The sequence below is a fragment of the Chiloscyllium punctatum genome, chromosome 8 (assembly GCF_047496795.1).
Source record: "Chiloscyllium punctatum isolate Juve2018m chromosome 8, sChiPun1.3, whole genome shotgun sequence".
NCBI lineage: Eukaryota > Metazoa > Chordata > Chondrichthyes > Orectolobiformes > Hemiscylliidae > Chiloscyllium > Chiloscyllium punctatum.
The window spans coordinates 57422036-57436843 of NC_092746.1; the positions used below are offsets into that span (position 1 = coordinate 57422036).

Genomic DNA, 14808 nt, shown 5'->3' on the forward strand with positions numbered 1-14808 from the left:
TTAGATTTTTACATAAATTTTCTTAATGTGGTTAGAGCATCTTTTCACTTTTAAGAATTTGGGGAGGGAAATCTATACTGCTATTAGACAGGAGCAATGGAGTATAAGTTGGGAACAATTGTTCTCCAGGAAATGCAGAACAGAGATGTGGAGCCTGTTTAAGAAGCACTTGTTATGAGTGTTGGATAACTTTGTCCCACTGAGACGGGCAAGGAACGGTAAGGTGAAGGAGCCTTGAATGACAAGAGCACAGGAGTTTCTCGTCAAGAGGAAGAAGGAAGCTTACTTAAGGTTGTGGAAGCAAGAATCTGGCCCAGCTTTAGAGGATTATGAGGTAGCTAGGAAAGAACTCGAAAATGGACTGTGGAGAACTTGGAAGGAGAACGAAAAAGCCATGGTGGGAAGGATTAGGGAAAACCTAAAGATTTTCTATGCTTACGTGAAGAATAAGAGAATGGTCAGAGAGAGGGTAGGGCCAATCAGGGATAATGGGAGGAACTTATGCCTGGAATCTGAAGAGGTAAGGCAGGCCCTAAATGAGTTTTTTTGCTTCAGTATTCACTAGAGACAGGGACCTTGATGATAGTGAGAAGACCATGGATCAGGTTAGTAGGCTTGAACAGGTTGAAAGTGGATGTGCTGGAAATTGTGGGAAATATGAAGATAGGTAAGTCCCAGGGCTGGACCAGATATATCCAAGGTTACTCCAGGAAGCGAGGAATGAGATTGCTGTGCCTCTGGCGATGATTTTTGCATCCTCACTCTCCATGAGAATAGTACCAGTGATTGGAGGGAGGCGCATGTCATTCCTCTGTTCCAGAAAGGGAATAGGGAAATCCCTGGGAATTCTTGACCAGTCAGTCTTTATTTCTGTGGTAAGCAAGGTACTGGAAATTATTCTGAGAGAGAGGATTTATGACTATTTAGAAAAACATAGTTTGATTAAAGATAGTCAGCATGGCTTTGTGAGGGGCAGGTTATGCTTCACAAGCCTTTGAGGATGTGATGAGACAAGTTGACGAAGGTTGAGCAGTGGATATGGTGCATATGGATTTCAGTGAGGCATTTGATAAGGTTCCCCACAGTAGGCTCATTCAGAAAGTTAGGAGGTATGGGATATAGGGAAATGTAGCTGTTGGGATACAGAATTGGCTGGCTGAAAGAAGATAGTGAGTGGTAGTGCATGAAAAGTATTCTGCCTGGAGGTCGGTGACCAGAAGTGTCCCACAGGGATCTGTTCTTGGGCCTCGGTGCTTTGTAGATTTTATAAATGACTTGGATGAAGAATTGGAAGGGTGCGTTGGTAAGTTTGCCTATAACACAAAGGTCGGTGGTGTTGTAGGTAGTGTTGAGGGCTGTTGCAGAGTACAAGAAAACATTAACAGGATGCAGAACTGAGAAGTGGCAGATGGAGTTCAAAATGGATAAATGTGAAGTGATTCATTTTGGAAGGTCGAACTTGAATGCTGAATACGAGGTTAAAGACAAGGATTCCTGGCAGTGTGGAGGAACAGCAGGATCTTGGGGTTCATGTACATAGATCCCTCAAAGATGCCACCCAAGTTGATAGGTTTGTTAAGAAGGTGTATGGTGTTTTGGCTTTCATTAACACAGGGATTGAGTTTTAAGAGCTGAGAGATTTTGCAGCAGCTGCATAAAACCCTGGTTAGGCCACACTTGGAATATTGTGTCCAGTTCTGGTTGCCTCTTTACAGGAAGGATGTAGATGCTTTAGAGAGGGTACAGAGGAGATTTACCAGGATGCTTCCTGGATTGGAGGGCTTGTCTTATGAAGAGAGATTGAGTGAGCTCAGGCTTTTCACACTGGAGAGAAGAAAGAAGAGAGGTGACTTGATAGCAGTGTACAAGGTAATGAGAAGCATAGATAGTGTAGATAGCCAGAGACTTTTCCTCAGGGCAGAAATGGCTCTCACGAGGGGACACAATTATAAGGTGATCGGAGAAAGGTTGAGGGGAGATGTCGGAGGTAGGTTCTTTACGCAGAGAGTGGCGGGTGCGTGGAATGCACTACCAGCAGTTGGAGTAGAGTCAGAAACATTAGGGACATTTAAGCTTCTGCTGGACAAGCGCATGGATGGCAATAAATCGAGGGGTGTGTAGGTTAGGTTGAACTTAGATTAAGATAAGTGTTCGGCACAACATCGTAGGCTGAAGGGCCTGTACCATGTTGTACTATTCTATTTTCTATGTTATATCTCTACGTACTCATGTGACTCTGACATTAGGTCCTGGGCCTCTTTCACCGCCGCTCCCTCACCACCAGACGCCTGGAGGAAGAACGCCTCATCTTCCGCCTCGGAACACTTCAACCCCAGGGCATCAATGTGGACTTCAACAGTTTCCTCATTTCCCCTTCCCCCACCTCACCCTAGTTCCAAACTTCCAGCTCAGCACTGTCCCCATGATGTATCCTACCTGCCTATCTTCTTTTCCACCTATCCACTCCACCCTCCCCCCGCCCCCGACCTATCACCTTCATCCCCTCCCCCACTCACCTATTGTACTCTATGCTACTTTCTCCCCACCCCCACCCTCCTCTAGCTTATCTTTCCATGCTTCAGGCTCTCTGCCTTTATTCCTGATGAAGGGCTTTTGCCCGAAACGTCGATTTTACTGCTCCTTGGATGCTACCTGAACTGCTGTGCTCTTCCAGCACCACTAATCCAGAATTACTATATCATTGTCATATATGCTTCTGATTTTAATCTCATTATTCTACAGAATCAGTTTCTTTCTTTCAGTATGACTCTGGAAATAATACTTTTGTGTTTCAGGATCTAATTTACCTACTCTTAATGTTATATTTATAAGGTAACTAATTAGGATTTTGAAAATTCTCCACTCTCTGGATCCTGCAACTGTCCATTTGATCAAGCCAACTGGGTACTCAGCAAGAGAAAACTGTGCTAACTAGCTTAGTAGCTTTGTATTTCAAAATAACGATATGTTCATATGATTGCGTTTTGGTTCACATGTTATTCAAACTTCGAATGCCACCATCAGTCAGAACTTCTCTTCAATTTCAGAGAGTTTGCAGATCTCAGCAATGCCTATAACCTCTCCCATTATAAATGGCATAGAAAACAATGGATCACAGCTTCACCTCTCAGAGACCAGTGTTACTGAAAACGGAGGTAAGATATACTTAATAAATGCATCCACAATGCACTAGTGCAGAGTATAATGGAATTTCGCTTGTCTTACCCAAATCTGTGCTGTTCCAACAACTCTCAAGAAGTCTGATACCATCCAGGATAAACCAGCCCATTTGATTGACACCATGTCCACAAACATCCACTCCCTCCACTATTGACATTCAGTAGCTGCATGTGCACCATCTCCAAGATATACTGCAGAAATTCACCAAAGGTCCTTAGACAGCACCTTCCAAATCCATGAACCCTCCCCATCACAAAGGAGAAGGGCAGCAGATACATGGGAAGACCAGCACCTGCAAGTTCCCCTCCAAGTCACTTACCATTCTGTCTTGGAAATATATAACCTCGTTCTTTCAGTTTCGTTGGGTCAAAATCCTGGAATTCCCTCCCTAACAGTATTGTGAGTCTATTTACAGCACACAGACTGCAGTTGTTCAAGAAGCAGCTCATCACTACCTTCACAAGGACAACCAGAGATAGGCAATAAATGATGCCTAGCCAGTGATGCCCATGTACCATGGGTGAATTAAAAAAAAGAAAATCTGAACAATGTTAGTTAGTTTTTAGATGTTTGTGACCCTGCTTTTTAGGGACACAGTCAATGACATTAATTTTAACGACAGTGTTAACCATAAGTCTGTCTAACCTGGCCTTTGTCCCAGGGAGAATTATGTTCATTAATTAATATTCATTGATTTTGCCAGCCTTAACAATGGTTTTGAGCTCCTAACCCTTCCTACTTCTACTTCAATAACATTACTAATGTTGCCCCTCACTTAGCCCAAATGATTTTGATTTAATTTGATTTATTATCACATGTACCAACATACAGTGAAGGTATTGTTTTGTGTGCTAAACAGACAAATCATACCTCACATAAGTACATCGAGATAAAAGAACAGAATGCAGAGTATAATATTACTGCTACAGAGAAAGATCAACCCTAATATATGAGAAAATCTATGACTGAAATTCTCATCCATGCTTTAGTTCTGCTAGACAGGATTATTCCAATGCTATCCTAGCCATTCTTCCAATCTCCATCTTTGGTCACTTTAAGCTCACCCAAATATTTGCTGCCTGTTTCATAGCCTAGAGTATTCACCCATCACTTCTGTACCTGATGATTTGAATGCGTCATGATCCTTGAACACTTCAATTTTAAAATACTCATTAATATGAGCTTCCTCTGTGGCCTCCCTCCAGTCGTACAGTCCTCAAAACTTTGTTTCCCTGCATTTCTGGCTTCATGTCCACCTCCCCTCTTCCCTTCTCCTCACCATTCCCTTAATAAGAGCACTGTTGTTGTATCTACCCTTTCATGGATGACAGCAGTTCCAAGAAGGCAGCTCACCACCATCTTCTCAAGGGCAGTTAAGGATGATCAATAAATGTTGGCCTTGTCAGGAAACCTCCGCCATGTGAAACCTCAGCTCAGACATTCCCTTTCGATAATCTTCCCATCTTTACCCCGCTTTGTAGGCTCCTCTTCTGTGGGAGATTTAAACAGCTCAGGAACAATTTCAGGATTGCCATTTGTTCCAGATACTAAAAATCCTATTACTTTCCAATGTTTTGTGCATATTTCTCTGGTATTAAAAGTATTTATGGCCTGGTTTGCTCAAGATTTTGATGTAAGCTGGACTTTATTGATCACTTTTGTGAGTATACATGGCTGTTTCTATGACTGTTGCTTGGCAGATCCTTTTTATAACATCTCTCATCTGGTTTCTCCATTAAACACTTCATGCTTATGTTGTAATTCATCTTTTACAAAAATAAGATTTTGATTATCTTCATGCTTAACAGGTTATATCCATCATAATTGAAATCAATGGCATATGTTCATATTTCTTGTTTTGTCACCTTTCATTGTTTGCTTGTGTTGCATTGTTGTTCGTCTTGTGGGTTCACATCAAAGCACGTTTTCTATTCCCACTCAGCTTTTGTGAGGCTTTATGCAGGGGGAAAGCTTTGTAATATTTTTTCAGACATGTTACAAACTCATACACAAATTTTAAAATACTTCAACATAAACTTAATTTCAATTCCAAAAGCAGTGATACAGAAATATTCCAACATTTAAATTTGTCTGTATTTTCAATTTATTTTGTTCATATATATCTCACAGTAGTTCAAGCTTTTACATTAATTTCTCTATTTTTGACCTAAATTTCTTTTATTCCCAAAAAGTAAAAAATGCTGTAAAAGTAACACATCTCCATTCAGTACACACTAATCATCTTCTCAGTTAGCAACACACAATCATGGAATTTAAGCCTGGAATTATTTCCAATGCTTTCACAATATGCTAATAAGATCCACTTTGACTATTGAGTTGTTGTAGTCAGAGGTCCTGTACAATAAAACAACATAAAACCACAAGACCATAAGATATAGGAACAGAAATTAAGCCATTCAGCCCATCGAGTCTGCTCTGCCATTTAAACATGGCTGATACTCAGTAACCCTTGATCCCCTCGGCAATCAAAAACCTATCTATCTCTGTCTTAAATATATTCAATGACCCGGCCTCCACAGCCTTATGTGGCAGTGAATTCCATAGATTCACCACTCTCTGGCTGAAGAAGTTTCTCCTTATCTCCATTCTGAAAGATTTTCCCTTTATTCTAAGGCTGTGCCCTCAGGTCCTAGTTTCTCCAACCAATGAAAGCATCTTCCCAACATCCGCTCAGTCCAGGTCATTCAGTATTCTGTAAGTTTCTGTTAGATACTCCCTCATCCCTCTGAACTCCATCGAGTATTGACCCAGAGTCCTCAAACATTCCTCATATGTTAAACTTTTCATTCCTGGGACTATTCTCATGAACCTCCTCTGAACACACTCCAGGGCCCGTACATCCTTCCTGAGACATGGGGCCCAAAACTGCATACAATACTTCAAATGTGGTCTGACCAGAGACTTATCAACCTCAGAAGTACATCCCTGCTTTTATATTCAAGTCCTCTCAAAATAAATGCCATCATTGCATTTGTCTTCCTAACTACTGACACAATCTGCAAGTTTACCTGGAGAGATTCCTGGATTAGAACTCCCAAATCTCTTTGCATTTCAGATTTAGGAATTTTCTCCCCATTTAGAACATTGTCTGTGCCTGCATTCTTCCTACCAAAGTGGATGACCTCACACTTTCCCACACTGTACTCCATCTGCCACTTCTTTGCCCACTCTCCTCACCTGTCCAAATCCTTCTGCAGCCTCCCTGCCTTCTCAATGCTACCTGTCCCTCTACCTATCTTTGCATCATCTGCAAATTTAGCCAGAATGCGCTCAGTTCCTTCATCTAGATCGTTAATGTATAATATGAAAAGTTGTTGGCCCAACACTGACCCTTGCGGAACACCACTTGTCACCAGCTGCCATCCTGAGAAGAATCCTTTTATCCCCACTCTCTGCTTTCTGCCAAACAGCAAAGCTTCTATCCATGCTAGCAGCATGCGTCTAACCCCATGGGCCCTTATCTTACTTACTGGTCTCCTTTGCGCCACCTTGTCAAAGGCCTTCTTGAAGTCCAGATAGATAACATCCATTGGTTCTCGTTGATCTAACCTGCTCGTTTCTTCCTCAAAGAAATTTAGCAGATTTTTCAGGCATGACCTCTCCTTGAGGTCATGTAAATCAGGCTGTCTTTGCCCAATTTTACCATACACCACCAAGTATTCAGAAATCTCAACCTTCACGATGAATTCCAGGATCTTACTCATGACCAAGATTAGGCTAATTGGTCCGTATATTTCTGTTTTTTTTTGTCATGGTCCCTTTTTAAACAAGGATGTTATCTCAGCGATTTTCCAGTCCTCCGGAACTCTCCCTGATTCTAGCAATTCCTGAAAGATCACCACTAACACCTTCACTATCTCTTCATCTATCTCCCTTTGAACTCTGGGGTGTCGTCCATCTGGTCCAGATGATTTATCCACCTTCAGACCATTTAGTTTCTCTAGCACCATATCCTTGGTGATGGCCATCATACTCACTCTCTTGAACATGAAATATCTACGTCGATTCGCTATAGCCCATTTCAATTTCTAAATTTCAATTCAGTTAACTACATATATTTGGTATGATAATTTGTAATTCATATTGGGAACCAGGAAATTATTTAATTTTTTTAAGCAGCCAAGTGATTCACGAGCGTCTTTTGCAGAAGGAAATCTGCCTTCGTTACCCATGCTGACATGTATTTGAGTCCGGCTAACAACAATACAGGTGTCTTTTAGCCATACTCAGGGATGGCATTGTAAGCCACTTATGTCTAAACATTCACATTGGGTTCGGGTATGTTAAAGGGACACCCAGTCAGCAATGACATCCTTGTTAATATCTGATAACTCATGCCAAATTTTGGACAGCTGTCCTGCAGGCTTGTTGATACACAGATTTAGCTAGGACCAACCTAATTTCTGCTCCTATGTCTTAGGTTCTTGATTGTCGGGGACTCACGGGTTATGGGGAGATTTTGGGAGAATGGGATTGAGAAACCTATCAGCCATGACTGAATAGTGGAGCAGACCCGATGGGCCAAATGGCTTAATTTCTCCTTCTATGTCTTATGGTCATCCCTGGGTATCTTCCATTCCACCAGCAGTATGAATCCACCAGAGCTAGTGGCATGGTGGTATATCATTAGGCAGGAGGAACCTTTAGAGGTCTTAAGAGTGACTCCAGATTCCATGAAGTTCCATAGAATCTGTCAAATATGTTCATGAAAACCTCCTGCTGATTGTCATTCACTGCAATTGATGAACCAGTATTCCTTTTTGTATACCACTTGGAAGAAGCACCAATGGTAGCAAGGACGCAAGATACCCTCTGTATGGAGGTGACAAATCTTCATTACCATAAATGACCTGATGGAACAACTATTCATCAAGCAGTTGGAGTCCTGCAAGACACAAGTGCCACTCTGGGTTTCCAGTTGTTAGTGAACGAATTAACATAAAGAAACAGCTGATTGGACCTTATCCGCACTAATTTCCATGTTGCATGATAGAGTTGGTATTGTCAAATACCATGCCCTTCCTGTGGAGGTAAAGATCTGTCTTCACACCAAGAACTTCCTCCCTCATCTGTGACACTACCACTGTACCAGTTGAGGTAATTCAAGCTACATTAGCTGCTCAAGGCTGGCTGTTTATAAAATGTTATGGGAATTAACATCAATGCAAACCAATATTCAGTTGAACTTGTAACATCATTGTCCACTATATCCCTTGCTCCACTATTATCAATAAACAAAGGGATCAACCTGATTCAATGACAGTACAATGGAGTATGTGAGGAATTGTACTGGTGTCCCTGAAAATAAAATGACAACCAGTGAACCCACAAGACAGAACAACATGCATGCTCAACAGTCAAGGCTGCCTCATTTAAACACAGTTAAGTAATCCCACAATCAACAGATCAGATCAACGTTCCCAAGTCCTGCTACGTTAAGTCATCAATAGTGCTGAAAAGTTAAACAACAAACAGTGAGACTGCACAAACATTTTCCAGCTCAGTGATTTTCCAGTACGTTCTACCACGTAAGGTGTGCCTTACAAATTGTCCACAAAATGAGGGAAACATTTAGTCCAGTTAAGTAACATTCCAATAACTTATTTTCAGTTGTCAGAAAAGAACTGTCATTGATAGTGCTATCAAATAACATTTGCTCAGAAATACTTGCTAAACAATTGAAGTAACCTTACATTGCTAGCTGTGTTATGCCTGTCTCTTTGTTGGCTATGTAGAACAGTTGATCTTCCGTAATAACACCGGCACTACTCCCCACCTCTTCCTCCGCTACATTGATGACTGCATTGGCGCCACCTCGTGCTCCCGCGAGGAGGTTGAGCAATTCATCAACTTCACCAACACATTCCACCCTGACCTTAAATTTACCTGGACCATCTCTGACACCTCCCTCCCCTTCCTGGACCTCTCCATCTCCATTAATGACGACCGACTTGACACTGACATTTTTTACAAACCCACCGACTTCCACAGCTACCTGGATTACACCTCTTCCCACCCTACCTCTTGCAAAAATGCCATCCTGTATTCCCAATTCCTCCGCCTCTGCCGTATCTGCTCCCAGGAGGACCAGTTCCACCACAGAACACACCAGATGGCCTCCTTCTTTAGAGACCGCAGTTTCCCTTCCCACGTGGTTAAAGATGCCCTCCAATGCATCTCGTCTACATCCCGCACCTCCGCCCTCAGACCCCACCCCTCCAACTGTAACAAGGATAGAATGACCCTGGTGCTCACCTTCCACCCTACCAACCTTCGCATAAACCAAATCATCCGCCGACATTTCCACCACCTCCAAACAGACCCCACAACCAGGGATATATTTCCCTCCCCACCCCTTTCCGCCTTCCGCAAAGACCGTTCCCTCCGTGACTACCTGGTCAGGTCCACGCCCCCCTACAACCCACCCTCCCATCCTGCCACCACAGGAACTGTAAAACCTGCGCCCACCCCTCCTCTCTCACATCTATCCAAGGCCCTAAAGGAGCCTTCCACATCCATCAAAGTTTTACTTGCACATCCACTAATATCATTTATTGTATCCGTTGCTCCCGATGCGGTCTCCTCTACATTGGGGAAACTGGGCGCCTCCTAGCAGAGCGCTTTAGGGAACATCTCCGGGATACCCGCACCAATCAACCACACCGCCCCGTGGCCCAACATTTCAACTCCCCCTCCCACTCTGCCGAGGACATGGAGGTCCTGGGCCTCCTTCACAGCCGCTCCCTCACCACCAGACGCCTGGAGGAAGAACGCCTCATCTTCCGCCTCGGAACACTTCAACCCCAGGGCATCAATGTGGACTTCAACAGCTTCCTCATTTCCCCTTCCCCCATGTCACCCTAGTTCTAAACTTCCAGCTCAGCACTGTCCCCATGACTTGTCCGGACTTGTCCTACCTGCCTATCTCCTTTTCCACCTATCCACTCCACCCTCTCCTCCCTGACCTATCACCTTCATCCCCTCCCCCACTCACCCATTGTACTCTATGCTACTTTCTCCCCACCCCCACCCTCCTCTCGCTTATCTCTCCATGCTTCAGGCTCACTGCCTTTATTCCTGACGAAGGGCTTTTGCCCGAAACGTTGATTTCGAAGCTTCTTGGATGCTGCCTGAACTGCTGTGCTCTTCCAGCACCACTAATCCAGAATCTGGTTTCCAACATCTGCAGTCATTGTTTTTACCTAGCTGTGTTTTATAGGCCATCTAATAGTGATAAAGGAAAAGATTACAGGGAAATAATAAAGAAGTGCAAAAATGATAGACTGTTTATAATTGGACACTTTAACTATCCAAGACTGGAATACTACTTCCTTAAATGGTAAAGAGAAGAAAGAGTTTCTAAGTGTGCTCAAAAGAATTTATTAGATATTACACTGTGGACAAATGGAAGAATGCAACTGGATTTGGTTCTGAAAAACTAAATGTGTTAAGTGTCAGAGGGAGATTGTTTAAGAAACAGTAACCATATTGCTGTGACACTAGCTGATGTTACTACTGGGCAAAACTCAGAATGAAACCTGTCGCGATAGGTCATATTTTAATTTTTTTATTAATTTAATGTGGTAACCTTTCAGTGAATGTAAGTACACAAGGCTGCAGATTTGGTTTTAACAATAAAGCAGAAGTTTCTTAAGCATGAAAAATAAAAATAAAACAAAATAAATTGATCTATGTCAGAGTTTGAAAGATTTCAAAGCATTGGCCAATTAAAATCCTATCTATTTCTTAATGCCACCACTTTCTAATTAATCAAAATATAGATTTTTTTTCTGCTCTGTCCAATCTGTTGGATTGATTTTAACTGCATTTCTCAGTGTGAACTATGAAGCCTTTTCCCTAGACTATTCACACAGCTGAGATCTTAAACTTCCTACATCGGAGTTATTTTGGTGTTTATTTTAGACTTTATCAGTCTGCAGAACTCTAACCAAACATTCTAGTCTGGAAGTTTTGAAACTAAAATCTTTCTTAGGGATAATTTATTCCCTCAGCTATACTGAACAATCTCCTTTTCCTAGGAGAGACTATACATGCATTCGATTTCAGCCAGTTCTCCTTTGAACTCATCCCAAAAGCTTTCTAATCTTTTGAGCTAAAGTCTAAAATCTAATTCTAAATCTAAAAGAAAGCTAATGTCTTCCTTTTCTCTCTCTCTCTCTCTCTCTCTCCTGTCATATGCCTTACCAATTTAAACAAGCTTCCATTAACCCTCCAGGAAGCCTGCAGGTACCTGCTCCCTAACACATGTGGATTTAAAATCATGATTCTGAAAAGACTGATCCAGTTAATTAGTAAACCCCATTGCCAAGATAGATCAATGCCCATATGCAATTTGTTTGAAATCCGCACCCAAAAAAGAAAGATATTTTTATGTACATCGCACCCCTTCCAAATAAGAATGTACGAGTATCCTTAAGCATTTTCACTTCCTATCACAAAACCTTTTCAAATCTATTTCTATATCATTATTAACAGTTGTAACATTAAACATACAAGAGTTTTGTGACAATTAAATTGTACATAATTCACATTGTTGGTGATGTGTATTTGAAAATGAACTAACAAGACTCAATGGAAAAGCAGAAAATGCTGGGAAACTCACCAGCTAACATCGATGGAGAGACGAAACAGAGCAAATGTTCCATGTCTAAAGACTCTTCTTGGGAACTGAAGGGAATTTGAGAGTGATGGATTTTATACTGTTGACAAAGTGAGAGGTGGAATGAGTAGAACAGATGGTGAGGGTACACAGACAAAAAGACAAGAGGATTGTCAAAGTTGTAAAGGAGAAACTGAAATGTAAAATAAGTGTGAATGGTTAGTTTGAATAGGATAAAATAGGTCAGCTGTACCAAGATCAAAGCCAACAAGATGGGAGGAGGGGGTGTAATTGAAATTTAAAACAGTGTTTATGCTTTGAAGTTGTTGAAGTAAAATGTTGAGTCCTGAAAGCTGTAAAGTGGTGTTGTTTTTCCAGTCTGTGTTGAGCTTTCATGGAACACTGTTACAGGCCTAGGATGGAAATGTTGTCATGAGAACAAGATGGTTTACTGAAATGGCAAGCAATTCAAAGGTCAGGGTCATTCCAATGGATGGCTCACAAGGCGGTCACCCGTCTGCATTTACTCAGACTAATATAAAGGAAACTGAATTGTGAGCAGCAAATACCGGAAATGCAGTTTTAAACTGCATGAATCCATGTAAGATGCTGTAAATCTGTTTTTTAAGATTAGAATCAGTCTGACCATTGTGGCACAGGCAGCCTGACAGCGAGCTAACACCTTCAATACATTATCTAGGCTGACATGACACCAGTTGTTATAGTTCACTTCAGAATGTAACTTTTAAAAAATGTTTTGCAATTTACATATGAAAAAACTGAAACCAACATGTTCATTCTAAAAGATGAGAGACTTAACAAACAATCCAGTTCTTTTTCAATTACATCGCACTGTAAACTTTTTCTATAAATTCTGTATCTTACAATCTTATTTTCCACAATCATCTGATGAAGGAACAGCGCTCCGAAAGCAAGTTGTGGAGGGAACAATCCCTGTGCAATGCTGACAGTGAAAGTGAGGTGAAGATGTGTTTGGAGGTGGTGTCCTGCTGGAGCTGTTGGAATTGGTAGAGGAGAAGATTCTGTCTCCATCACATCTGTTTCATTGATGCTGCCAACCAACGTGTTACCTCTGACATTGCCCCTTTTCCTTAACTGAGGATTCCCCTCCACTATGGTTGACAGGGCCCTCAGTCATGTCCAACCCCCTTTGTGCACTCTGCCCTCAACCCTTCCCGTCTTTCCCAGAACAATGATAGTGTTCCCCTTGTCCTCAGTTTTCACCACACCAGTGTCCACATTCAAAGGAACATCCACATCATTCACCAAGTATCAAGGACTACTCGCAAAATTGAAATCAGGAGGAATTAAGGAGAGCTCTCCACTAGTTGGAGCTATATCTAATGCAAATTAACATGTTTGTCTGATCCCCAGGACACTCTTTCACAAATTCTTCATGGTAGTGTCTGAAGTCTATTCATCTTCAGAAGCTTCATTAAGGAGGTCAGAAATGTGATGTTCACTGATAATTTCACTCTATTCAGTTCCATTCAAACCTTCACAAATCATCATGCAGTTTGTCCCTGCATGCAGAAAGGCCTGTGCAATTTTCAGATTTTGGACTGATGAGTAGCAAATAGTATTCATGCGAAACAGGTCCCAGGCATTAACCATCCAATAACCTCCCTTGACATGGACTGACATTTCAATCAAAAGTATCATTTAACATCAACAGTGGATGGAGTAGCATTTGATTATTTTAAATGCTTTATAAATGTCTTAAAGTTTCAACTCTAAACTTTTGATTTAAAAGCTATTTAACTTAATGGTCACAGCTAAGCTCTGTTAGTCTATTACAATATTTTGTAATAATTAAGACAGAACACTCAAAGGAAGATTGGCATTTACCACATCACTTATTTCCATGGTGAGCCCAATTATACTTTAAAACAGGTGCTTTCAAAAAATGCTAAAGAAAATTGAGATGTGTAAGACTAAGCAAATAGCTTCTCCTTCACTCTTGCCTCATTCTTTGACTCAATTTCTTTCTACTTTTAGCAAATGTCAGCAATAGCACCAAAGTGAACAATAGCAGTCGTGTCTTTGGGGAAGGTTCTTCAATCGCAACAGAGAACTCCACTGATTATTCAGGTAAGGGATTTCAACAATAGTATCTCATATTCCTTTTGATCAATCTGCATGGAATCTGTCTTTTGGGGCAGCAGAGTGGCTCAATGGAAAGCACTGCTGCCTCACAGCACAAGGAAACTGGATTCGGTTCCAGCCTTGAGTGGCTGTCTGTGTGGAGTTTGCACATTCTCCCTGTGTCTGCACGGGTTTCCTTCCACAGTCCAAAGATGTCTGTGCCAAAGGAGGGGCCCCTACTGAGTCTGTAGCTGGAAGATCAGATCCTTGTCACTGTGATCCTAGAAGGATAAGTACTTTTTTGACAGTCGAAATTTTCATATTAGAGCACAAGAAATTAAATGCCATTTAGTCAGTTTAAAAATTCTCAGGTTAGGCTTTTAACTTCTATTGTTACAGATATGTAATTTTGAGCAATTACCCAAGAAAATAACACAATGCCAATAATAATTGCATTCTAACTTATATAATCAATTACATATTCTGCATTTGGTTTGAATATAATATATATTATTTTCTCTTTGTGCAGAGTATGATACACATTATAACACAGTAGAAGGAACTTCTGGGTCTGGTGGGAGGCCAGGATTTCAAGGTACGTTGTCAGTTTTAGAGCAGAGTTAAATACGTTTACCTGTTTCTGATTAGCAGGATTCAATTTCTACTAAATTTCCTATTTCTGTCTCTTGCTGTACCTCATCCTTCATTCATTTTGACTGATCATTGCTGCAGATTTTTGGCAAGAATCTTGCTCTTGTCCCACACCTCTGAAAAATTCCACATCTGACTGAAAAGTAAAATGTAAATCTATCCTAATAAGCTTTGGCGACTTTGAAATGTCACCAATAAATTGATTCCTTGGGGGATGGAAATCCTGTGGT

At 41.4% G+C, this 14808-nt stretch overlaps 1 protein-coding gene across 1 annotated transcript in view; it reads left to right on the forward strand.

Moving 5' to 3' along the window:
• LOC140480584 (polycystin-1-like protein 1) overlaps positions 1–14808 on the forward strand; it is a 296146-nt gene that overhangs the window by 153537 nt on the left and 127801 nt on the right. The window contains exons 25-27 of the mRNA XM_072575633.1: positions 3048–3155; positions 13841–13933; positions 14457–14522. Of these exons, the coding sequence (XP_072431734.1) occupies positions 3048–3155; positions 13841–13933; positions 14457–14522 (267 nt within the window). The remainder of the gene's footprint in view (positions 1–3047; positions 3156–13840; positions 13934–14456; positions 14523–14808) is intronic.